Genomic DNA, 26,029 nt, shown 5'->3' with positions numbered 1-26,029 from the left:
GGGAGAGGATCGCTAATCATTTCCACACGAACAGGGACTTTGACTCCGATAGGACTCCCAATTCACTTGAGCACCGCTTTGGGATCATACTAAAGGAGTGCATGAAATTCCATGGCTACTACGAGGAGGTCGAGCGTCGTCATCCAAGTGGCATTCCATACCAAGAGCATGTAATTGTTCTTGCACTCGGTTCATCCATTATCTTGTCATTGCTATATATCTAATCATGCACTTGATCTTTGTTGCAGCTGCTTGAAGCCCAAGCAAGGTATGCCAGAAAATCCAACGGCAAAAATTGTCAATTCGAACATTGCTGGCTCACATTGAGGCACACTCAGAAGTTTGAATCAACGCTTCAAGGCAACAAGGGGCCAGCCAAGTCCAGAGACGTCAACCTCCCGGTAAGAAGTGAACAAGAGGACGATGACTCAACCACCCGAGGCCAACAGAGCTCCTCACTCCCTTCAGCTAAGAAAGCCCGACCTCCAGGTAGAAAGCAATCCAAAGAGAAGCTGAAAAACAATGAAGGAGATGACGAGTACAAGGAAATGATGCAAAAACTGATGGTAATAAAGGCCGAGGAACATATGATGAAGAAAGAAAGGTGGGAGAAGGATATGATGGTTGAGCAGCGTAGGCTTCGGATGGATGAGGAGCGACTGTAGTGGGAGCAGGAACAAAAGATCATGTTTTGTGATGTGACCACCATGGATGATGATCAAAGGGCATATGTCAAGGCGAAGAGGGCGAAGATTGTCAAGGCGATGAGTGCTAGTGTAGGCGAGACGGCTAGTGGTGAGAGTGCAGTGTAGGTTTTTGTAAACACACACTTGCCATGTTGAAAGCCCAAGTTTGGTTTTGGTAATTAATGACACCAAGTTGCTAATGCCTTGTGTTTAAGCGATTTGAGTTAGGCATAGCAACACATGTGATGAAGGAGCAAGGTGGCATGGATAGGTGGCCACATGATCACAAAGGGATCAAGCATGAAGTGAAGATCATGGTGGTAGACGAGGAGCAAAGTTATCAAGGCAAAGGTATAAACATAGAGTTTTACTTTTGCCGGTCTAAGATGAGTAGAGAAGTGATTGACCGGGTTTAGGATAGATAGCCGACTATCAAGAGGGGAAATCACGGTCATCTCTCGAATCAAGTGCTACTAGGTTCATATCTTGAGCATATGCATTAGGATCTAGTAAAGTGCTAACTTAACTCCTTTGGCAAAATTGTTTGTGAAAAGCTAACACACATGCACTTTGGTGGTGAACACTTGTTGGTGTTAGCACTTTTACAAAGGAGGTGGATTCAGCGCTTTTGAAAAAAAAATAAGTGTATATTTTCTATTGCGCCGGTGGGAAATTTGGAGAAGTCGCGGGAGTGTTTTTCTCTCTGAGAAACACTCACCGGACGCTGAGTGCAGAGGCACCGGACGCTGGCCTCAGAGTCCGGTGTGCTGTCAAAGCTTAACTCTGTTAGGGTTGAGCACCGGACGTACTCTGGTAGCGTCCGGTGGTTAGCGTCCGGTGTGAGGGGTTTTTGCAACCCTCTCTGCGCACAAGTCCGGTGAGCACCGGACCGTCCGGTGCCCAGCGTCCGGTGAGGTCGTGAGTTTGACACCCTCTCTGCGCACGAGTCCGGTGAGCACCGGACCGTCCGGTGTGGACTTGCAGAGCGTCCGGTGTGTTGCAGGTAGCCGTTAGAAACTGTCGCGCGAGATTCAAGATCGACACGTGGCCAACTTCAGTGCACCGGACGCAGGGGGTCGAGCGTCCGGTGCTCACTTAGTAGCGTCCGGTGCCCCCGATTTCAGCCCATTGAAAACAGCCAACGGCTAGTTTCTTTGAGGGGCTTATAAATAGAGGGTGGCCGGCTTTGGGGGGTTAGCTCTTGCACATTTGATTACTTGAGACATACATTGAGCTAGAGAACACTCCCTCCACTCATCTCCTTGCTTGATTGCTAACCCTAGTGAGATTGAGTGAGATTCAAGTGCATTGCTTTGAGAATTGCATTTAGTGGCACTTGATTCTTGAGTTTGCTGCGGATTTCTTGTTACTCTTGGGTGTTTCCCGACGCCCTAGACGGCTTGGAGCAGCGGTGGTGTTGAGCTCGTGATTGGAGATTGTTTCGAGCCTCACCAAGTGACTTGTGAGGGGTTCTTGAGCCTTCCCCGTGGGAGATCGCAATTGGCTACTCTAGTGGATTGCTCGTGGCTTGGAGGATCCCCATCTTGTGAGTGGATGTGCGGCACCCGCTGAGGGTTTGGCTTTGGATTGCCAATTAGCTCGTGATCCATCAAGTGGGTGTATCGCCACAACGAGGAGTAGCTTGCCGGGAAGCAAGTGAACCTCGGTAAAAAATCTTGTGTCATCTCTTGCCGAGGTTTCTCTTGTGATTGTGCACGTGATTGATTGGATATATTTCTACTCTACAACGTCGGTATAACAATCACTCCCCTCTCCTTTACCTTTGTGTATACCTTGCTAGTTGTGTAGCTTGTTTAGCTTAGCTTTCTTGTTTAAGAGTGTAGCAAGCTTCTAGTTGTGCTTTCTTGTTGTAACTAGTGTTTAGCTTTCTTGCTAGACTTGTGTAGGTGGCTTGCATAGCTTAGTTGAGCTAGTGCTAGATTTGCTTCGCCATTTGTTTTACTAACTCACTTGCTTAGTGAAGTTTGTAGAAATTTTAAATAGGCTATTCACCCCCCCCTCTAGCCATTTGGACCTTACACATGTTCAGGCAGTTCAATTATGAGTTATTAGTTGAAGGATTTTGTAAACACTTGCCATTTCCAGTATATCTGTACTTGACAGCTGGTTTATTCACAGCTGGTTTATATTAGTTATGAGTTCAGTTGACTTATGAATAGTTTTGGCTTTGTGCATCTTCTGTACTGTAGTATGTCTTTGTTCAGTGAAGTTGATAGTGTCTTTATTTATCAGTACTCAGTCTTAGGCTTTGTGCAAGTTGCCATTTCTAGTTATCTGTACTTGATAGTGTCTTTATTTCCATTATATATGACTGGTTGGTGCTTATCAGTACTCAGTCTTCTAGATATGGTTGGTGCTTAGTGCTTATCAGTACTCTCATAGTGGAAGCCTGTTATCTGTTTTTCAGAAACCTATTAGAAACCTATTAGTGAAACCTGTTACTGAAACCTATTATTTTCTTTAAAAAGCTTTGTTGGATACTAAAAGCTATGAGACTACCCCATTGTGGAAGAAAACCAGTTGTATTTCTCAGTTGTAATGAAAAGAGATTCTTTCAGCTCAGTTCAGTGATGCTTTATTTTCAGTTCAGTGAAGTGTAGAAACTTAACTGGCTCAGTTATCTGAATAGTCCTTCCAGGAAATGGTTGTGCACTGAAAAGAGAAGATATTGCTATTCTTGCAGTATCACTGATCAAAGGTTATTCTTCTTCACTTGCTTTCATGTTGGATTTGTAGTACCTGGGTCAATGTTTGTGGAACAATAGCAAGTTTCTGTTTTTTTAAAGGTGTTTACTGTTTCTGTTCAGCTATAGAAACAGCAGCCAGCTGTTGATAGAGTTTGTATAGGTTTTCATGTGGTTTGTGCAGATTTCAATAGCAGTTCTGTAAATCCAGAACTATAGAAACATGGTGTCTTTTATGCCTACCTCAACCTCAACACAGGACTGACCTTTTTTTTACATCACAAACTGTAGTTTCAGCCACTCATACATCACAAATGTTAACAGTGACTTTCCATAAACAATTCAGAGTTCATCCTGATATGCAAGAATATCTCATCACAAAAATAGTATCTCATCAACTTTATTACAAAATCACTGCATATTACATAATTTAGTCTTCCCTGTAGACCTACACAGCTGAACTAGGGATTACAAAATCACTAGAATCTCAAACTACCTAGAACTATGAATTGCCCACAAATGCTCTACAAGATCATCACGAAGTCGCTCATGTAAAGACCTATCCTCAATCTCATCGTGTATCTTTAGGAAGTCCTCTAGCACAAGAGGATTACGACGTTGGTAGTCCACAGGTTGCAACACCGGGATACCCTCTTGATGGTAGTTGAAGTCATCTTCCTCATCTCGCTCATCCTCAATTATCATGTTGTGCAAGATTACACAAGCTTGCATTATGAATTTGCAGTAAGAAACAAAAAAATACATTAATAAAACAGGAGCAAAGAACTTATTTTGATGACATGACATACTAGCTCTGAATTTGCAGTAAGAAATATCTCCTTGTTCCAACCTTCTGTATTATGTGTTTCAGTCATAGTAAACATAAACATGCAGAGCCAGAGCAATGTGTGGAGACTTGGGACACAATGTGCAACTTATACTAGCAAGAAGTCCCCACAACTACAGGATTCTCTTGAATTTTCTGATGTTTACCTACTCTGTAGCAGCCCTGGTTGCATCAAACAGAGGACTGACTGTGTGGTGCTCATGCTTTGAAAATAGGTCTGTCAGCGTCAACAACTCTACTAATAAATGATATCGTCGATTTCTGCATTCCTTGACTATGTAGACTTGGGACACATTCCTTCATCTGTACTAGTAAATACATGCAGAGGCAAGTCATTTGTGTAGAGTAGAGATTTGGGACACATTCTACAAAGTGTATTCAGCAAACATGTCTCCAGATCTAAAGGAATTTTTCTCTGAATTTTTCAGATGTGTTATGCTACTCAAGGTGAACAGAGGATGTGTGAGTGTGGTGAATGGGTGGTGGTAATTAACAGGTCAGCTCGCTGTCAGCATCACAGACTAGATCTTCTACTAATAAATCGCAATCATTTGTGTCCAGTAATAACAAGTGTATGTATATAACAATTAACAAGTTGGATGCAGCAGGCTCCACATAATTCAGTAGGGGTGCAAGAACAAGATGCTGCAAAATTCATTAGGGGTGCAAGATCCATCACCGGTGAATTTTGCAATGAGCAAGAACTCAACAATGAAGAAAACTAGAATTTTCAATAATTTGCAGAAGCAATCACGAACTAACCTTGTTGGACATACTGGGAATTGGGCAAAAGGCACCGGCGGCCGGTCCCTTCCACGTTCAGAACCTAGTCGATGTTGGTGGCGAAGAGAATGGGCATCTTGCCTGCAACTGCATGTGGATCGAGATGGAGTCAATCAAGCGGAGCTCGTCGGGCGGCCGGCCAGGAGGGTGGAGCATAGGATGGGATATTCGTACCTTCCGCGAAGATGGAGTGAATCGAAGTTGCAGAGCATACAAGGGCGGAGCTTGTTGGTCGCCCAGCCACCGGCCGTCACGTCGCCCAGCCGTCGGCCGTCACGTCGCCGAGCCGTCGGCCGTCACGTCGCTCGCCCAGCCACCGGCTGTCACGTCGCCCGCCCAGCCGCCGGCCGCAACGTCACCCAGCCGTCAATCGCAACGTCGCCCAGCCGCCGGCGTCACGTCGCCCACCCGCGGACAGGGCTCGAGCTGCTCTGACATATGGGTCTCGCTGATTTGCAGGCCGAGATTGAGAGGCCCGTTGGAGTTGGGCTCTGATTTTGGCCCTCAAATTTTACAGGCCGGTTCCAAAAGGGAGATACTGGGGCCTGATTTAAGGCCTGTGGTTGGAGTTGCTCTTAGGCCGGGCCGGGCCAAATCGTCTGGCCATGGGCTATGCCATCGGGCCTGCATGGCCATGTATACTGGTGACCCGGCACGGCAGCGCAGACGTCGTCCACTCCACCGGCCTGCCACTGCCACGCCCCATGCAGGCCGCCCAGACGCTGTGCCAGTGCCGCCGCTGCCTCCGCCGAACACCACAACCCTGCCTCAGCGGGCCACCACCTGACCGTCTGTTCTCTCCCAGTCCCATGCTAGTACTTATGCTACAGTACCAGCTAGGCTCCGCCGTGGCTCCGTCTGCCCTTCTCGCCGCCGACCGTTGCATGGCTCCGTCCTCTTTTAAAAAACAAACCAAATCCCCCTACCTTACCGACACACTACCCGCAGTCACCGACATGTAGGTCCACAAAACTTCCGGTCCCTTCTGTCATTGGGCATTCTCCAAGACAACGAGTGGCCGCGGGAAAGACCTGCGGCCTCTGCTACCTTTCCCTCTTCCCCTAGCTTGGCACAGATTCCCAGCGCTGCCAAAAGCAAACAACACCCTCCTCTGATCCTCTCCCCTCCCGCCATTACTCACCGGACACCCACGCATCCTTTCCGACGTCTGGCTGGCGTGATGGCCCCACGTCTCCTCGCCCCCCACACCAGCTTACATACGACGCCATGCCCACAGAGGCGCAGAGTACTCCAGTAGTCACGAGCTCCACAGTCCAAGCTCGCACTCGCGAGTGCTAGCATCTCTCGGGAATGGCAGAGCTGCGTGGCTTCGTGATGGCTTCGGCGGCGGCGGCTGTGATGGTGGTGGTGGCCGTGGTGTCAGTGGCGCCACGCGGCGCGGAGGCGAAGACGACGATCGAGCCGTGCTCCGGGTCCGACTCCTGCACGGCGCTGCTGGGCTACACGCTCTACGCCGACATGAAGGTGTCCGAGGTGGCCGCGCTCTTCGCCGCCGACCCGGCGGCGCTGCTGGCCGCCAACGCGCTCGACTTCGGGGCCCCCAGTGCGGCGCACCGCATCCTGCCCATGGGCCTCTTCGTGCGTGTGCCCACCCGCTGCTCCTGCACCGACGGCGTCCGCAAGTCCGTCTCCGTCCGCTACGCCGCGCGCCCCGCCGACACGCTCGCCACCGTCGCCGACGTCGTCTTCGCGGGGCTCGCCTCCTCCGACCAGATCCGCAACGAGAACGGCCTCACCTCCACCGACCCCGACGCGCCGCTCGACGCCGGCCAGAAGCTCGTCGTCCCGCTGCCCTGCGTCTGTTTCAACTCATCGGACTATAACCTGCCCGCCGTGTACCTCTCCTACGTCGTGCAGGTCGGGGACACCGTGCCCGCCATCGCCGCAAGCTACGAGACCACCGTCACGGATGTCATGAATGTGAATGCCATGGGGAGTCCCGTCGCCGCGCCAGGCGACATTCTCGCCATCCCATTGCCAGGTAGGAGTACATACTAATCCCAGACGAATTCATGTATGGTGAAATAGGCAACTCGATCGTCTTACTGAATCTGTTTATTTCAAGTTTTCAACAACCATAGTCTAGGCGCCAGCGGTATGCACTCGATGTAGGAAGTGCACTGGAAATGCCCTCGTATACAATGTGCGTCCGATCTTTGGGAATTCTTCTGATGGCATTGTGGAACAAAATACAATTGGTATTAGGTACTTCCAGCCTTTCAGGTCAATGCAAGTCTATAGACAAAATTTGGAAAAGGAAGTTGTGCGTTGCATCAGATAGTTTTGATCCATTTGCAGACAAGCCTGCTGGTGGTTCGGTCAGTGTGCTATGTTTTGAATAACTAATTAACGAGTAAAGTTACATGCTAACATGGGTCACATAAGTATCTCCAGTTACTAATTGGTTGATTTGAGGCATGAAAATAGTTGTGTTAGATGTTTGCCTCCCTATGTTTAATGGATTCATGTACATGTAGCCCAAATATATCTATTATATCAGATTATTTTGCTGCAGATTAAAACCTGTTTCAAGAGTCCACCTATAAAAAGACGGTTGTAATTAAACATTGTCCACGAACACTACAAATAGCAGAGTTAAAAAGTTTCACATTTCACATTCATGTAAGAATCAAGACGAGTACTCATTTGTTAGAAGCTTATCTTCAATTCGATTGTCACCCAATTCCAAAATGAAGGTGTAGTACCCTACTGCCAGAAGCTTTGCTGCTTTAGTTTCAGAATTGGTTAGTTGGTAAGCTAGCATATCTAGCCCATTATTCTGAAGGTTGACATGTTTAGATGTTCCTAGTTTTTGAGTTTCAGTGAAGTGTGCCCAGCACAAAAACATAAGCTCCACGTTGGTGAATGATCCGTTATTCGGTACATGTCTATTTGAATATTTTTATTGACGCTTGGGGTAAACTGATTCTGCAATCTCACACCTTTATTTATTTTGTTCAATTCTGAACTTCAGCCTTTCCCAATAATTATTCTGATGATGGTTGTTTATTTCTGCATCAGCATGTGCATCTACATTTCCAAAATCTGCATCGGACCATGGACTCATTGTAGCAAATGGGACTTATGCGCTTACTGCTAGCAACTGTGTGCAGTGTAGCTGTGGACCAGGCAGTCTCAAGTAAATTTTGAACTAGTAACATTTCATTCTTTTCAATCCTTGGTTTTACTGCTGTATTAACTTCTAGAACCTGTTCTATCAGTTTATATTGCACACCAACTTCATTATCGGGATCCTGTCCAAGTATGCAATGTCCTAACAGCAATGTGATGCTTGGCAATGTGAGCACCCATCCAACTAGTGCAGGATGCAATGTCTCAACTTGCAGCTACGGAGGTTTTGTTAATGGAACTATAACTGCTTCGTAAGCAACGTGTTGCCCAATATTTTCCATATTATTCCCACCTACTAGTATTCAAGGTTTCTTACTTTTTCTGTGCAGGCTAAACGCAGGTCTCCAACCCAAATGCCCAGGTAATTATTGTTACTGTTCCTGCAGAATTGGGTGCTAAGGCAGTGGTAGATATAGACTCTATCTGTCATAGCCATCTGTGTCTTGATATTTCACTCTGTTTTGCACCCCCTGATCATTTAAAAATCTATTCTTGAACTAACTGACACATACTTTCTGAATGACTACATCAAATTTAGCTAGTCCCTCTGCTTTCTTATGTATGCCATTGGTAAGATTGGTGAGCTCAAAGTTGAACTATCTAGAAATTGGCAAATTGGCTAAAGTGTGTTTATCTCGGAAACAAATCCTCTGCAGTTACTGCAGTGAAGACTCATCCCTTTATGTTCTGCTTATGATCATGTGCTATCTCATTTCAGTGTTTCTGAATGTTTCTTTCATGCAGCACCACATCAGTTCCCTGCACTGACGGAACCACCTACAACAGTGAGCCATGACTCAACTTATCTTCCTCCGCTATCAGCGCCAGGACCAGCAGAAGCTGGTGGAGTCATGCCTGAACCAGGTTCGCCAGGCCCAGGCTCGTCGGCGCAAGCAGGGTCCTTCACGCTCCCGAAAGTCTCTACGGCCAACGGCCCTGCTGGAATCGTTTCAGCAGCTTCGTTGATGGATAAACCACTTCAAATCCTACCCGTCCTGGTCTCTTGCCTAGCTTTCTACTTGCAGCTGTGAGTGAATCACATCGTGATGAAATTCTTTAGTCGTGTCTTCTGTAGCATAGTAGTAAACTGGAAGGCAGGCGATTAGTGAGTGAGTGGTATCATGACGGCGATGCTTTTGAAGCACCAACCAAGGGACATCATTGATCATTCCCTCTGAGTTCTGACTTTATTTCGCAAAAATTCCCGGCAATTGTTCCCTAAACAGCATGATGTGTTCGCTGCTTTTGTACAAAGAGACATGGCCCTATTGTGATGTGTAAAGTGGTAACTATTGTTCTTCTCCGCAACCGCAAGCCATCAAGGAGCTGCGTTTTATCATCTTTGATCTGATCACATGGGATGACCGACCCTGGATCGATATGCTGCTTTTCTAGAACCCCTTCTTTGGCAGCACCAGCAAAGATATTCCTCTGTTACGGCTTTGCCTATGTGTGGTGTGGTCTAGAAACCCAAAGAGGGGTGGAAGAAAAGGAGAAAAGGCAACAGCAAGCCTCGGTCTCAGAATGAAGCTTTCAGCTGAGCACAATATCTAGAGTTTGCCTTTGCCATGCGAGTATACAACCAACTAATTGGGCAGGAAGGAGCGCGAGCATCACATTGTGATATGCTGATCTGCATATTTTTTTCCAAGACGTGTTTGACCAGTGCATGGAGCATTGCACATTCCTGCCAAATGCCATCCATCCATCGGCGCAGGACCATAGCTAGCTAGCAACCAGGAGCAGCCCAGAGCAGGACCGCAGGAGGGATGAGATGCCCTTTCGGCAACAAATCACACCTCACACGGTCTCATCACAAGTGCGCTCTCCAGATGGCGCATTTCGCAAGCATCCGGGCCGAATTGGAACTGTTGACACCCAGTGTGGCCCAAGATGCGCCTCGATCTCCCCATCTCAACAAGCGTCGCCGTGCTCAAGATACGCACCGCGCACGAATATCCGGCGGAGCCTTGGCGAGCTGAGCTGCTTTTTTCTGAAGAATCACGCTACTGCTAGTGCTAGGACGGACGGAGCACGTAACGCTAACTACTGGCTGGCTGGCACGAATCGCTCCGCCGTAGTGAGTGATAAGCATGCTTTTTAGCGAGTGCGTTTGTGAGATTGAGATTCCGCCACACCACACGTGGTCGCAATCCAGATTTGGCGATGCTAGCGAACAGCTAATTATCATCAACAAGGTGAGGTGAAGCCTTTCATTCGCGGTTCTTTTTTTTTTTTTGGGGGTCTTCGTCTTCCTCTTTCCGGCCGGTCGTTAGTTAACCTGCCAACCCTGCGATGCAAAGGTAGTACAGATGGGACGATGGCACTTGGAGTTCTGCGATCGAGTTGCTTCGGAGGGGACGCCGGACGCGTACTTGTCGACTTGCTGATGCGTTTTGGTTCTCAACCGAATTTCTCTCGCAGAGCGGCAGAGGGCACAAGGCGCGTGCAAGTGCACGTGACCTTATTCCAAAGATCGTCGTGAGTCCGTCACGAAAGGCAACACTACGAAAGACACACCACTGCAGTCTACTACTACGCGTCGAATTGTAACCTAACCTACATAGGTACGGCGACAGCGATTTAGTACGGAAAATGGTTTCGATTCTTCTGTTTTTTAATTGGTTAACCTTACTGCGGTATTATCTGTACCATCTGTGCAACAGTGCATAGTACTGTTTGAAGAAGTGGAAATGACATTGGAGGTCACTGAACTTGCCCTGTATGTGGTAATAGGTTACACGCAAGAGGCTACCGAACATTATAAGACATTAACCAGAGGAAGTTACAAGTCTTTTTTTGTAAGGCCTTGTTTAGTTCACCCAAAAATAAAAAACTTTTCAAGATTTCCTGTCACATCGAATCTTACGGCACATGCATGGAGCATTAAATATAAATAAAAACAAAAACTAGTTACACAGCTGTAAATCGTGAAATGAATCTTTTGAGCTTAGTTAGTCCATAATTAGACAATGTTTGTCAAATAAAAACGAAAGTGCTACAGTGTCAAAATCCAAAAAAATTTCGGATCTAAACAAGGCCTTAATATTGTCGTTGTACTGCAATGTCCATATCAGCGGGAAATGTACAGATGACCTTTTTTTTTTGCAGTGAGTGAAATAAGTGACTTTGATGCATCGGCCACCTCCAATGATTCACTTAGAAAGTTTAGTAATGTATTTATTAGATTATAAAAACAAAAATATTATTTACTAAGGGTAGTTAGAAACTAGGATGATTTTTTTTTAAAAAAAAAATCAGTAGGGATGCTCCACCTCTCCTGTTTGCCTAAAAAAATTAAGATACCAATTACGTGGCATTAATATTATGAAAGAGGTGATGAAATGGTTTTTCATACAAGAAACTATATCTACAAACAAATCAAGACATAATGAGATCCTATAGTTAGATGATAGGGGAGAAGACATGTGAGTAAACACGATTTTTTTTAAAGAAACCATCGATTGAGAATATGATTTCTATATAAAATGTCTACATGACTTACAAGTACAGGAAACTATCTCATAGTTTATGGGTTGTGATTGTCCTAAGTGAGACATTTTGTATACAACCCTAAAAATCAAGGTGGTCTAGATATAAAAAAAAACTCTAGACAAAAACAAATAACTTCATAGTAAATACTAGTTATTTAAGTTATTGAATGAGGAAGGAACATGTGTCATCATGCTTAGAAATAAATATTTGAGTTTAAAATGTTTGCCATTTCCATCCTAAAACCCAAAATTTTTCAAGATTTTCCGTCACATCAAATCTTTAGACAAATGCATGAAGTATTAAATATAGACAAAAATAAAAATTAATTACACATTTGGTCGGAATTTACAAGATAAATTTTTTGAGCCTATTTAGTCTATGGTTGGATAATAAATATTACAAACAAATGGAAGTGCTATAGTGTCGCGAAAATTTTTCATCCAGGAACTAAACACGGCCTAAACTTAACGCCACATATTTTTGGAAATGTCTTCCAAAGGGTATTGCAACCTTTTTGAATTGTGGGACTTCCAAAATAGGATATGGTTCACAAACTAAATTTTGAGAGGACACATATAATAGGGAACGTATGCTAGGGAAACCAACTTTATATGTAAACTATGCAAACTCTCATTAGGAGCGTAGGATGATCATCCGATGGTTAGAGGTAATGGTGGGATATTTTACACTTAACCCCCCACTCATCCTACCCTAATTAATTCTTTTTGCAAATCAACCCCCCTGAAACCCAACAGAACGCATGCCGCCGTCACACACGCGAGGAACGTCGTCGCCTCGTCACCTACGCGCGAGAATCATAGACTAACTAGACTCAAAAAATTCAGTGGCTCGCAAATTACAGACAAACTGTGCAATTAATTATTTTTTATCTATATTTAATGCTTCATGCATGTATCGTAAGATTCGATGTAACAAAGAATATGAAAAATTTTAAATTTTACAAAAAAATTTGGGAACTAAGGCTTTGTTTAGTTCGCGAAAATTTTTGGGTCTGGCTACTGTAGCACTTTCGTTTTTATTTGACAATTATTGTCCAATCATGGACTAACTAGACTCAAAAAATCCGTCTCGTAAATTACAGGTAAACTATGCAATTAATTATCTTTTTTATTTATATTTAATGCTCCATACATATGTCGTAAGATTTGATGTCACGGGGAATCCTGAAAAAATTTTGAAACTAAACAAGACCTAAACAAAGCCTTGGAGGAATGGATGGAGGAGGTAAGTTACCTCAGTGGAATCACTACTCCTAACAACATGAAATGCGACGAAACGCTGACGAAGCATATGATCTAGCTGTAGGTCATGAATCGAGCGAGCAGGGCGCATGCTAATTAAGTTTCACTAGGGTTGAATTGCGCAGTTGTTGCACGATGGAGCGGACAAAGCACCCAGCTGCTATTTGCTCAAAACTGAAGCTTGACCCTAGAAATACTGCTTAGGCGAGTCTCAATGCATGTTTCATGAGAGTGTCATGCACATTAAATAGAGTGTCATATAAGCAAAATTGCTAACTTGGCAGAGTCATTAAATGAAGGAGTTTCATCAGATAAGGCCAGTCTCAATGCATAGTTTCATGGCACAGTTACCAAGATTATAAACTAGGTAACTGAGCCACAAGAGTTTCATGGGGATGAAACTCCTCTCTCATCTGATGAAACTCCTTCATTTAATGACTCTGCCAAATCAGCAATTTTGCTTATGTGGCACCCTATTTAATGTGCATGACACTCCCATGAAACATGCATTGAGACTGGCCTAAGAGAGGCTCGATTACTTAGTTTATAATCTTGGTAACTGTGTCATGAAACTATACATTGAGACTGGGCCTTATCAAGCATCTTCAAGCACTTCGAGTCCATGCATTTCCTTTTTACTTCATCACTAAATAAATATTCATAAACATTTCGCTAATAACGCAACTAACGCAAGTGGTACTAAATGGTACTACTGAGAGAAATTCGTTTTCCCGGATTAAGATTGGCTACCCAATGACATCTGTCCACGCCGGCCGGCCGGGATCCCAAATTCCGATCTCCACTTGCGCAGCAGCGGCAACTAAACAAGCCGCTCGTGCTGTCACCTCTGCCTGCCGGTGACTCCTCCTTTACCCTGCATCACTTTGTCCAGTCGGCAGTGAAAGATGAGTATCGAGCCATCTCCGTCTTGGTCCTGGATCAGAACCACCACAGCTAGCTAAGCTAGCTACTAGTGGCGCCCAAAATGAGAGCCATTATCGCCTCTTTGGCAAAAGCAAAAGCCTAAAGAGCATGGCAAAGCCAAAGCAAGCGACTCGGGACGAACGGGCGAGCCGGGTCGTTGTGCTTCTCTGACTCCTGTTGGAGTTGAAAGCTGGGGTTACAAGATTGGAGAGCGGCTGAGAGCCTGAGAGTGAGGCCTGCACTACTCTACGTGATTCTGGGCTAGTGAACCTCATCTCCAGAAGTTGTTTAGTGCTCAATCCAGGAAAAAGGGACTCAACAACGCGTACGCTGGGATTAGATTATGTGATATCCTGTATCAGTGCGAAGGAGATAGGTACGGGCACGTACTACTCTTTGACAGTGGGATCAGAATATCAGTTATAAGAGTAGCCGCCGCAGAGGGCTGGAGACTTCAGTTGATCAGTTCGTTTCAGCTTTTTGTACAGAAATCAACTTGCATAGTGTTACCCCCCAAATCTAGACCTAGGTGTTGTTCAAAGGTGGACTACTTGCATAGGAGTATGTAAGCTAGATTATCTCAAACCTCGATGGCTCAAGGTGCGCTTCAGTATTCCATTTCTTAATGCTTATTATTACTAGTCCTGTAAACGGGCCTACTAGGTTAGCATCACTTCTTATTTTACTAATGTAAATCACTATTAGAGATTCAAGGGTGGCTTGGGACCAGTCTTATGGGTTATGGGTCCTGAGCAATTTGTAATAGCGGCGCGCCTTGTGTCGCTAACTCATGCTGTAACTTGCTCTTTTCTAAATCAATGAAAGTCGGTAACGGATCTTTCGAAAAAAGGTTAGCATCACTTAAAGTAACATTCTTTGTCGTTTGCGGTTCCGAGTTATACTGTGTAATTGTGAGACTAGGCACTCAAGTGACACATCTAGCAAGTTTCTCGACTATCATGCAAGAAATTTCTTCATATTTTTTTTTTCTCGAACACGCAGGAGAGCTACGTATCATTATATTAATAGAAGAAAAAAAGTCATACATAGACCCGAGACACCCACACACACACAACGCTACACCGGCTAACTGAATACCAACGACGGAAAAATGGTGTTTCTCCCTCTGCTTGAGGTTTTTTTTTTAAAGAAAATAAAGCTTACCAATTTTGAAGGAAAATTAGATAAAATTTAATTTCTACTGGTTGCTTGTTTTGCCTTCTTTTTTTTCTTTCTGGGAAAGACCTGCTTGTTTCGCGTTAAAGTGTCTATAGAGTTGGAAACAGAAGACAAGGTTCTTTTTCTTACTGCAGTATCAGTCCAAGTGTTGGGTCTAGCTCAGCAGAGCCTTGTAAAACCTTTTTGTAAAAAACTTTTTTCTGTACCCTATACTAATGTAATTCCGCAAGGCTTTTGCCGACCTTTAAAAGAAAAAAAGACGACGTTTCTTCCACCGATCGCACTGGAACCGAACTCTGTTCATCTTCACCTGCCGTTTGCCTTACGCTAGCCAGAATCTTGGCCTATGAGGCTATAACCCCACGTTGAGCACGAAGTGGTAGGGAATAGAAGTGTCAATTCTCGTACAGGCAGAAAGGCGTCCTACACCTGAAATTGGCCCAGTCGATCGGCTTCGGCCAGGCAGTCGAGATCCGCGTGTCGTCCTCTCCTCCTCACCTCCGGCAATCCATGACTCAGCAGCACTGAACTGAACTGAACCTGCCCGTGGACGAGACGAGAGAGACGACACGACACGAACCGGCAACAGGAGAGAGAGGACTGATCAAATCAACCCGACAAGTCAAGAGCCAAATCTGGCAGATCGATCATGATTAGCATTAGCTCTGTCGTCTCTGCTGCCGTGCAACGCGCTGGAGAATAATTGACGGAGCGGGTAACAAACAAAGGGAAAAAGATATCTGAACTGAAAGCACTCAAAGGCATATGCCTGCCGCTCCAGTTTGAGGATTGACATGCGTGCCTGAATTCAGAATTCTCGTGATGTTCGTTCTTGGAATCTTGGTTGATGAACTGTCGTCCCACGTTTTGGCACTCGTCAATTCCACGCCAAGCAATCTAACCTTCCTCTATACTGATACGCATCGTATGATTGTGTTTCTAGAACCTGTAGGTAGCTGAATTCCGAAGTGACCTGCTCTGAAAGGAATTTCATAGCGAATTAGCGATACACATGGACTGATGAAGAAGAGCTGTGTGGAGTGTTAACTCAGCTACGGTAGTAATCATACACCGATCCATCTGTTAATTCTATAGTATAGTACAGTACAAGCGCCTGCAGAATCAAACGCAGAAAAAGGAGAAGGCCAAAGAGCCAAAACTGGAAATCAAAGAGGAAGCCTAGCTAATCTACGACTACTGCCTCTTTCCCCTCACTCTACACACCTCCAGAGTCCAGACAAACATGTGCTCCTTCCTCACGGTCGCCGCCGCGCGCGTAGGAAAGCCGAGGTCGATCGACCTGACTAGGCAGGCCGGCCGGCCGTGACCGGTGATCGATCGAGTGACCGATCATGAGGTGACCTTGGCGCGGGTGCACGGGGAGAGGGAGTAGTGTCCGTGTGATCCGCCTCCGCCGGCATGCACACGATGGTGCGACGACGACGAGGCCTGCGCCGCCGCCTGCGTCTCCCGTTCGACGAGCGCGCGCAGGCGGAGGAACTCGTCGACGGAGCAGGGCAGGCGGAGCGGCCCCGCGGAGTAGTCGTAGCCGTAGGCGTCGCGCGCGGCCTCCAGCAGGCGGCGGAACAGCGGGTGGTAGAGGTACGCGATGGGGATGACGAACCGCTGGTAGCCGCCGCCCTCGTCGCCCTCCGCCCCGACGCGCACCGCCAGCCACCCTTTCTTCACCTTCCCCTTCTTATCCTCGCCGCCGTGCAGCATGGTGGCTCTGGCTCCGGGCCGGGCTAGCTCCCTTCGGTCCTTGCCTCCGATCCTCCTTGCAACCGGCCGGTGCAACAACGATCGACACTCCGGCCGCCGTCCTTTTATGCACACGGCGCGCCCGGCTGCTTCTTGGCTTCTTCGCAGCGCAGGACCGGTGCAGTGCAGGCTAAGTACGGCGTTCGTACTAGCAGCAAGCGAGCACTGGAGCGGCCAAGCAAAGAAAGCAGTTTTTTTTTTCTAATCCCTCGGTGTGGTGTGGTGTGGTGTGGTGCGAGGTGTTTCGTGGCAGTCGTGGTGGTTTTTATAGGGGACTCGAAGTGAGTGCGCTAGTGCCTAGTGGCCCGGGTGCGAGTGCACGTACTAGTACGTCCTTTGTTACGGAAAGCGGGAAAGGCAAGGCAGCCGCAGCCTCACTTCTTCGCTTGGTCCTCTCGATCAGCAGCACTGCTGTCAGGCGGGCCTCGCCTCCGGGTGAGACAGATCGCACTAAGCTAGCAGTGAACTGACGGCCGGGCGGGGTCATCACCGCCGGTGCCGTGTCAGCGTCAGGCTCAGGCAGGCACGCACCGCGCGATCGCGTCGGGCTAGCTTGTCTGACTTGTCGTGCGCGCGCATCTGTCGTGGTGGTGGCCGCGCGCAACGACGACGACGCCGTGACGGTGAGGACGAAGGAAATGGTGGGGGAACGAAGCAGGCAGGCAGGCCGGCTACGGCTACGGCTAGCGGCTACCTAAAGGAACTAGAGGAAAAAAGCTTGATCGATCGCCCTGGTGTGATGCGCGGCCTGTGCATTCGCCATTTGCTCGTCGGATGGACATGGACGGGCGGAAGGTGGGTGCGTGGCTGTGGATGGATCGGAGGAGCTAGAGGACATGGTGCGCGCCGTGCAGGCCCGGGGGTCGTCGTCCTCCCTGTGCCTGTGGACCGTGGGCCACGGGCGGGGAGAGTGGGCTGTGGTGGAATCGAGATCCCGGCGAGTGGGGGAATGATGTGCCGGCCGCCGCTGCCGTATCAGTTGACTACTGCGCGCGATCGATGGCTGCTGGTGCTTTGCCCCCACGATGGCTGGCGATTGCTGCATTGAGCTAGTCCGCGCGATCGAGCGAGCGAGTGGGGTCGGCAGATGAGCTGAGATGAGATGAGATGACGATGACGATGATACGAACAAGTCTATCCGTTTTTTTTTTGGTTGCTGCTAAGCTGGCCGGAGTAATAATCCTCTGGATTTGGTTCCTTTTTTTTCGATCGATCAACGAGAGGTTGGTGTCCGCTTCTAGTTGTCGTTTCTTAGTAGTACTTACGAATGTGTGTGCGTACAATCCAACATCACTAGCTACATGAATAGTATGGTGATGACTGCTGATCCGCAGATATTTTCTGTCGACGTAGACCGCAATGATGATCGATGCATGCGATTTCAGTTTTTTTTTCTCCTCTCTCTATATGTAAATATACTGTACGTGCTAATATACTGGGGGACCAGATAGAAGAGTTGTCACAAGAAACGTCACCCGATCGACTCCACACGGCGCAGGGTCACGTTGATTGATCAGGGCCACGGTGTGTATATTTGTTTCTGTTTTTTCATTGGCCAGTGGCCACTCTTCGAGGTTATCAAGTGAGACGAAGGCCTTGTTTAGATAGATCTAAAAATCCAAAACTTTACAAGATTCTCTGTCACATCGAATCTTGTGGCACATGCATAAAGTATTAAATATAGATAAAAAGTATAACTAATTGCACAGTTTACCTGTAAATTACGAGACGAATCTTTTAAGGCTAGTTACTTCTCAAATAAAAACGAAAATGCTACGGTGTCAAAGTTTAAAAACTTTTTGCATCTAAACAAGGCCGAAGAACACTACCTTACCACAAATACATCTCGATCGTTCGCACTCTTCTACTTTGGATACAACACGTAACTGGCTAGGTTTTAAGAAAAGGTACGGGTGCATGCCTAGCTAACGGTATTGTCCATCTCATGGACAATATTGATCAATGTCATCATCATGAGTAGATTGTCATTTTGGATTATTGGAGCTTTTTGCTCGTTCATACTATAATATCGTGCTGATCTCTCGATAGACTACCAAAGCTTATAGTTATTTGATTCTCAGAACATGATGATCGCAGGATGACGTTATACTGGTCTTAATTTCTTTCTCTTGGTTTCTTAGGTGGAAGCGTAGACCACTATAGACAATACCCTGAAAATTAGGACACGCTCTTTGTACACAAATTAGACTTTCTGTGATAGCGAACTCATAGTTTTTGATAATACGGAGTACATATCTTACCATGTCTCCCTGCTGTAAACCGCTACGACATCGCCCATAGATTTGCTCGTAATACTGGTACCTTGTTTTGAGTTACGCAGGTTCGGTGAATGTCCAGAAACTCTGGTTTTCTCCTTTTCTTAAATTGTATAATAGTGCTTACGTTTCAAAAAAAAAAAGAAGGTCGGTGGGTATTCGACTAAAAAAATGCTATCCAACTGCAATAATTTTCAGGAGGAGGGAAAATGCGTTTACTTTTTGCGCACTATGTATAGATATCATGTCAAGCCGTCAAGGCTAGCTAGTTCCGTCCTCTCCTACAGTCGTAGCTACTACCCCCATTTTCCAGGATATGGACAAAGAGATGGACAAACCCATGCCCCTGATCCATCCGAAACGCATGCAAAAATCTACACGATTCCAGTCACGTATTCGTTTTTGTTTTATCTTTTTCTCCATTCATTTCAATCACCTTTTGTTTATGCGCAACACCGTACCCCGGCCCGCCTATTATTGGCCGGCCAGGAGAGGCCCCCTGAGGGAGGAAAAAAAAAAAAGGCAGGCTGGAGGATCCCGCTCGAAAAAAAATCCCGGCCGTTCTACGCCCGAACAGCCAGAGACGACGACGACGACCATGCATGCGCCCATGCCACAGCCACACACGCACGCAGCCTTTTTCCTCCGGCAAGCTAGCCGGCCGCACCCACCCGCACCCGCACACCGCACCTCCGGCGGCATAATCCCCGGCCATGCGGGGCCAAGTGTCTGCGGCGAGCGCGCGTTGCGTGATTCCACGCCCCAGCGCGACGCATCGCGAACGAGCCCCCGCCCGCACCAACCGCGCGCAGCAGCAGCCCCGCGCCACGCGCGACACGACCACCCGCCCCGAACGGGGCCCGTCGTCGACCACCATCCGTGTTGCCGGTACGAGGAGATAAGGCAGGCAGGACGAGGCGGGGGCGGGGCACGAGCGCGACGGAACGGAAGGACGACGACGCGTGCGTGCGTGGCCGTCGCGGTCGCCGATCCTGAGCCAGTGAGCCGTCGGGCCCCCGCAGCAGGACGATCGAGGGGAGCCCGTGACAGCGAGGGCCGGGCTTGTGTCTGTGCTAGGCTGCTACCAGTCCGCGCATTTTCCTCTCGCTTCCCTGAGACTTGCGGGGGCGTTTTTCTCTCGCGCGCGCGTCGGGTGGCGGCTGCTGGCTTCTGGTGGTGCTAGACTGCTACTACTAGTTACGTACGTGTACGTCTAGTACTAGTACAAACAGGTCCAGCGTGTGCCGAGTCGTACGGACGAGCGGGACGTGGGTCCGGGAGACTTCTCCTATCCGAATCGCCGGTTGACCGAGTGCTAGGCTTTCTCGAAGCGTGTAGCCGGTGTAGGGATGTCGGTCGTCCTCCGGGACTGGGGTTTTGGCCTGATATATATGGCGTGTTTGGATGGAACATGCCTTGTTTGGAGGTTGTTATATTAAAAAAACCGTGTTATAAAAAAAACTATAGTTTTAAAATCATTTCATGTGCAAAATCATGGTTTAGAAAAAAGAGGTTTTAAGTATATACAGTTTTTAAAACTACAAAAAGACCAGTTTCAGCAATACCATGATATTCAAAACCATAAATTCTGTTTTCACCCAAATACTTCATGGCACTCTAAAAAACAAAGTATTTCACAAAATCATCTTTGTATCCAAATAGAGCTTTACTTGTTACCTCTGGCTAAAAATCAGCCAACTGAAAATTAGCTAGCTAATTGTTAACCTATGTATGTTTGGATTCTCAACTAATAACTCCATACATATAAACATATGTACTAGAGTGCATCTAACTTTTTTCTCTTTTCCCTCATCCGCAGGACCATGTCTCTCCACCACAGGTAACGTTGTTGCAGGCTACGACCATGCATGGCAAAGAGCAGGGACAGAGGTGGCTAGCGATGGAGACCATGCACCCGATGACCAAATCGAATGAGGGATTCTCTCATTAGTGGTGGTTTAACGTTGGTCTAGGGCGAATTATCAGCCCCTAGCAGCAAGAGCATCGCCATTGTGAAAGGACACGAGCATGAGGGGCACCATTTCCTGACTACAACCGACGTTGGAGGCCAGGTGAAGGCAGGCAATGGTTGCAAACTGAAGAGCAGGGTGGGGGAGGCGGGCAATAGCCATCCCGGTGGCTAGTCCATGACGTACCATGGCCGCGGTGGAGAGCGAGGATAAAGATGGCAACGGGCAGAAAATATCCGCGTACCCGCGGGCATCCGACCCGGCTGAAAGGTCCTAATATGGCTAGAGGGGGGGTGAATAGCCTATTTAAAAATCTACAAACTCACTAGAGCAAGAGGTTAGTAAATAACAAAGCGAAGCTTTTTGCTCTAGCCCTAATGGGGTGTTTGCAAGCCACCTATCCAACAATTCTAGTTGATATAATCACTAGGCACACAAGAGCTATGTCACTACTTTACACTAGAAAGCTGCCTATAGTTTCTACACAAGTAAGTAAGCTACTCTAGTTTGCGGGAATGTAAAAGAGATGGTTTGAACTTTATACCGCCGCGTAGAGGATAAACCAATCACCAATATAAACAATCAAGCACCGGGAGAATGCCAATCAAACACAATTGAGACACTGATTTTTCTCCCGAGGTTCACGTGCTTGCCGGCACGCTACGTCCCCGTTGTGTCGACCAATACTTGGTGGTTCGGTGGCTAAGAGGTGTAGCACGAACCTCGTCCTCACTAGGACACCACAAGAACCTACCCACAAGTGAGGTAACTCAATGACACGAGCAATCCACTAGAGTTACCTTTCGGCTCTCCGCCGGGGAAGGTACAAGACCCCTCACAATCACCGGGAGATGGCCACGAACAATCACCAACTCGTGCCAATCCTCCTCCGCTGCTCCAAGCCGTCTAGGTGGCGGCAACCACCAAGAGTAACAAGAAAACCGCAGCTAGAACAATCCCCAAGTGCCACTAGATGCAATCACTCAAGCAAATGCACTTGGAATCACTCCCAAACTCACAAAGATGTATAATCTATGAAGGAGATGAGTGGGAGGTGTTTGCTTAGGCTCACAAGGATGTCAAGTATGTTAGAATGCCAAGAGTATGAGCCCCAAGCCGGCCAAACACGTATTTATAACCCCTCAAGCAAATAGAGCCGTTGGCTCTTTCACTGGGCAAACTGCGGGGTCACCGGACGCTCTTAAAGGGGCACCGGACGCTCAACACCAGCGTCCGGTGCTCCAACGTCAGCCACGTGTCACGCTCGTGTCAGAATCTAACGGTCACCTGCAGTGCACCGGACGCTGAGCAAGTGAGCACCGGACAGTCCGGTGCACACCGGACTCATGCGCAGAGAGCTTCGCAAACTTGCAGGGTCACCGGACGCAAGCCACCGGACGCACCCTTAGCGTCCGGTGCTCACCGGACCCATGCGCAGAGAGGGTCGCAAAACGCCCGCACACCGGACGCTAACCACCGGACGCTCAAGCCAGCGTCCGGTGCCTATCGTCCGGTGCCTTACCCTAGCTGGGCCAGGCACTGTCTGCACCGGACGCTCAGACGCAGCGTCCGGTGCTCCAGAAGCCAGCGTCCGGTGAGTGTTTTCTCAGCGAGAAACACTCCCGCGACTTCTCCAAATTTCCCACCGGCGCAATAGAAAATATGCACTTCATTTTCTCGAAAAGCGCCGAATCCCGCCTCGCAAGCTCGGCGGGAGGGAGAGAGGAACCCATCCTCTCTCTACCTTTCAAACTCCACCTCCTTCTCAAAGTGTGCCAACACCACAAAGTGTAAACCAACTTGTGCACGTGTGTTAGCATTCTCACAATCATTTTCTTCGAAGGAGTTAAGTTAGCTTACTAGGTTCTAAATGCATGCACATGAACAATGACACCTAGTGGCACTTGATAACCGCTTAGCCAAAGAATTCCCCTCTTTATAGTACGGCTATCTATCCTAAATGTGATCACGCCCTCTATGGTGTCTTGATCACCAAAACCAAAACCCTAAGCAATACCTTTGCCTTGATCTCCATAGGGTTTTGTTTTTCTCTTTCTTCTTTTCCAAGTTGAGCACTTGATCATCTTGTGGTCATCACCATCATCACCATGATCATCACTTGCTCCAACACTTGGCATGTACCAACCTCATTAAGTCTACACACACTTAGTATAGAGGTTAGCATAAGGGTTTCATCAATTATCCAAAACCAAACTAGGGCTTTCACCGGCGGGCGAGGATATGGGCACGAATCTGTGCCCACGGACACGGGCGCGGGCAGAAAGTTGCGCCCAACGGGCATAGTTTCACAGGTAAGAAAAGATCATGCCCGTACCCGCAAACCCGCCAAACCCGCACTGACATGTGGGGCCACTGTCGAGAAGATATATAAAGTCAGATGCTAGGGTTTTCTCATCCAAATTCCCAATTCTACCACTCCACCACCAGCCGCCGTCACTTCCTCCCCTCACCCCTGCGACTCCGCAAAGCCGCCTCCTTGCTTCGTGAGCCTGCGACTCCGGCCTCCCCGCTCGAAGGCTCCTCGCTCCACGACGCCATCTCCACTCCGACAAGCGCGGCTGCTCTGCTCGCGGCGCACACCGCTCTAGGTCTAGGACACCGTCTCCACTCACAGCTGGCCGGCTCCTCAGAGTTCGAGACCCTACTCGCTGCATCCTTGATCCAGGACGCCGCCTCCGCTCTAGACCCCACTCGCGCGCCTCCAACCCAGACGTCGTCTCCGCGGTGCAGTCCATCGTCTCTGCCCCGCAGTCCGCCATCGTCTTCCTGTGCAATTTCAAAGGAAAGTTCACTTGTTCTTGATGCCTCCCAATAAATCTTGTGCCTCCCAATAGAGGTATTTTCTGAGTATACGGGCATGCCCACGGGCAAGCTTTGCCCGCGGATAGCGGGCACGGACACAAGTTGCTACCCGTGGCGGGTGGCGGGCGCGGATGCGGGCATGAGATTTTGCTCGCGGGCACGGGCGTGAGATGGCACTATCCGCGCGGATTTTATCCGTTGCCATCTTTAAGCGAGGAGGAGGAGGCTGATGTTGGCTCGCCCTGCTACCATTCATGCCGAAGAGAGGAGAGACAAAGAAAGGGCACAATGCATGCAGCGAGCCAGAAAAGGTGGGCTAAGGAGAGGGAGAGGAGAAAGAATGGAGGTAGAAGTGAGTTTCTTGAAGCAGTCGGGACTTTTAGCTCTCGTTAGTTGGGTATGGCTAACTAGTTGGTTAACAACTAGTTTGAACTTTGACTAAAAAATAGTCTACTCATTAGTCCAGTCCTTCTGTTAGGACCTTCAAAGGTTAAAAATTGCTGATCCAAACAGGCCCATATGACTATCTATCATACCAATCGGCCATTAGCTCTTCTCTCCTCATGGCCCATGAAAGACAAAGCAATATCTTATATCTTTGCTTTCACTTGCCTTTCATCTCTCCACTTCTAGCATCCTTTCCATCTCATCTCTTGTTGAGCCTTTGCACCACATGATCCTTGCCATCTCTCTTCGTTAGCTTCATGTTTGCTCAACTAGCTTGTGCCCCCCATCCTATCTAGGTGACATTTCGGTCCTTTAATTCTGATGCCTATTCAAATGCACAGTACCATTGGTAGATCTAGTAGTCAAGACTCATTTGCAGATGTAGCACTTATCATACCTGTCTTCGTCACTATTTTCATTCTTGAAGATATTCTTGAAATCATTCTAAATAAAAAAAGTGGACATCTTGATCCTCTTTCACTCTGGTGGAAGTGATCACAGATCAGGAACCCGATGGAGCCTCAACAATAGTGCCATCACCATCACCATCGTCCTCGTTAGGGACATTGATAGGTGCAACATAGATGCCGAATTGGTCCTCCACACTGAGTCATAGATTGTCCTTTATTATTAGTATTCTAGTTTCTTAGGGCAAGCACTCTATTTTTAGATAAAGGATGTAAAATACAACATATAACCTTGTTCGTTGGTAGATTTGTTGTGAGAAAAAATACTACTAAATGATTGGTAGATTCGGCAGATTTTGCTTGGGATATATCCATCATACTTGTCATGCTTGTATCCAAGAAACGACCAATGGCCTGCATTGGTTGTTTTGCTAATAACCCGTGACAGTACTGTTGGCTGATTTATTGATGACTCGCTGGCTGATAGATTTAGTTGAAAAACTGCTGAATGACAAACGAATAGGCTGACGATCTACGCGCCATGCTCTGCTGTGTTTGAGCCATACCTCGTACAACTCATTTGGCCCAGTACTTTTGGCCATCTGTAATGGGTGATTTCCGCAAGCAGCCGGCACCACACAGGCGCGGCATGGGCACGCGGTGGCTGATGCTGATCCGCGCGCGCGTGGGGGGCAGCGGGTCTCTCGCCCACGCGCTAACGGTACTACTAGCACGTAACATGACTCTTTGTGAAGATCGTGCCGCGAGTGTTGATCCCATCATCACATTGCGCGTTCGTGACACTAGTTCCCTCCTAGCTTGCAAGGAGTTGCGACGGCCGACAGAGCATCCCATTATTTCTGCCTGTTCTATGGCCGTGCAACGCGCAAGTTGTCTCTTAGTGCTAGTTTATTTACCGAGCTGTCTCTGTTACGGGTGATATTCGGGTTGCTTTAGGAGTTCACACCACTAATAACTTCTTGAATATAAATAAGATATCTTCTTTAAAGACAAAACTGCACATTAGATTAACTTCGGTTCAGTTGCGAGTACACCTGCTTTGGTACTTGCTTAGCTCGCGCGGCCACCACGTACGTAACTGATATAAAGCAATGTAGTGCCACTGAGTGGGAAAGACCTGCAATCAACTTCGTGTGTGTATATCATTACAAACTGCGTGAGCTTTTAGAAAAAACCAATGAGGTGACGATATCGTCCGATCCTTTTTCCTACTCCACGCCTCTTTGGAGCTACCTCGTTCCACTACGTACAAGAAACCGACCCGCACGATTACCACCGTGTCCATCCCGT

The 26,029-nt window shown here is 47.6% G+C and overlaps 2 protein-coding genes across 2 annotated transcripts; one reads left to right on the top strand and one right to left on the bottom strand.

Annotated features, from left to right (window-relative positions):
* On the top strand, positions 6,107-9,482 carry LOC8075207 (lysM domain-containing GPI-anchored protein 1). Its single transcript, XM_002454574.2, has 5 exons — positions 6,107-7,023; positions 8,064-8,181; positions 8,264-8,425; positions 8,504-8,535; positions 8,919-9,482. The coding sequence occupies exons 1-5, from the start codon at positions 6,333-6,335 to the stop codon at positions 9,203-9,205; spliced, it is 1,290 nt and encodes a 429-aa protein (XP_002454619.1). The 5' UTR covers positions 6,107-6,332; the 3' UTR covers positions 9,206-9,482.
* Positions 16,053-17,048, bottom strand: LOC8075206 (auxin-induced protein 15A). The gene has a single exon (XM_002452843.2). It carries the CDS (start codon positions 16,754-16,756, stop codon positions 16,385-16,387), a length of 372 nt encoding a protein of 123 aa, XP_002452888.1. The 5' UTR covers positions 16,757-17,048; the 3' UTR covers positions 16,053-16,384.

The sequence above is a fragment of the Sorghum bicolor genome, chromosome 4, assembly GCF_000003195.3.
Source record: "Sorghum bicolor cultivar BTx623 chromosome 4, Sorghum_bicolor_NCBIv3, whole genome shotgun sequence".
Classification (NCBI taxonomy): Eukaryota; Viridiplantae; Streptophyta; class Magnoliopsida; order Poales; family Poaceae; genus Sorghum; species Sorghum bicolor.
This window is presented reverse-complemented; position numbering and strand designations above follow the sequence as displayed.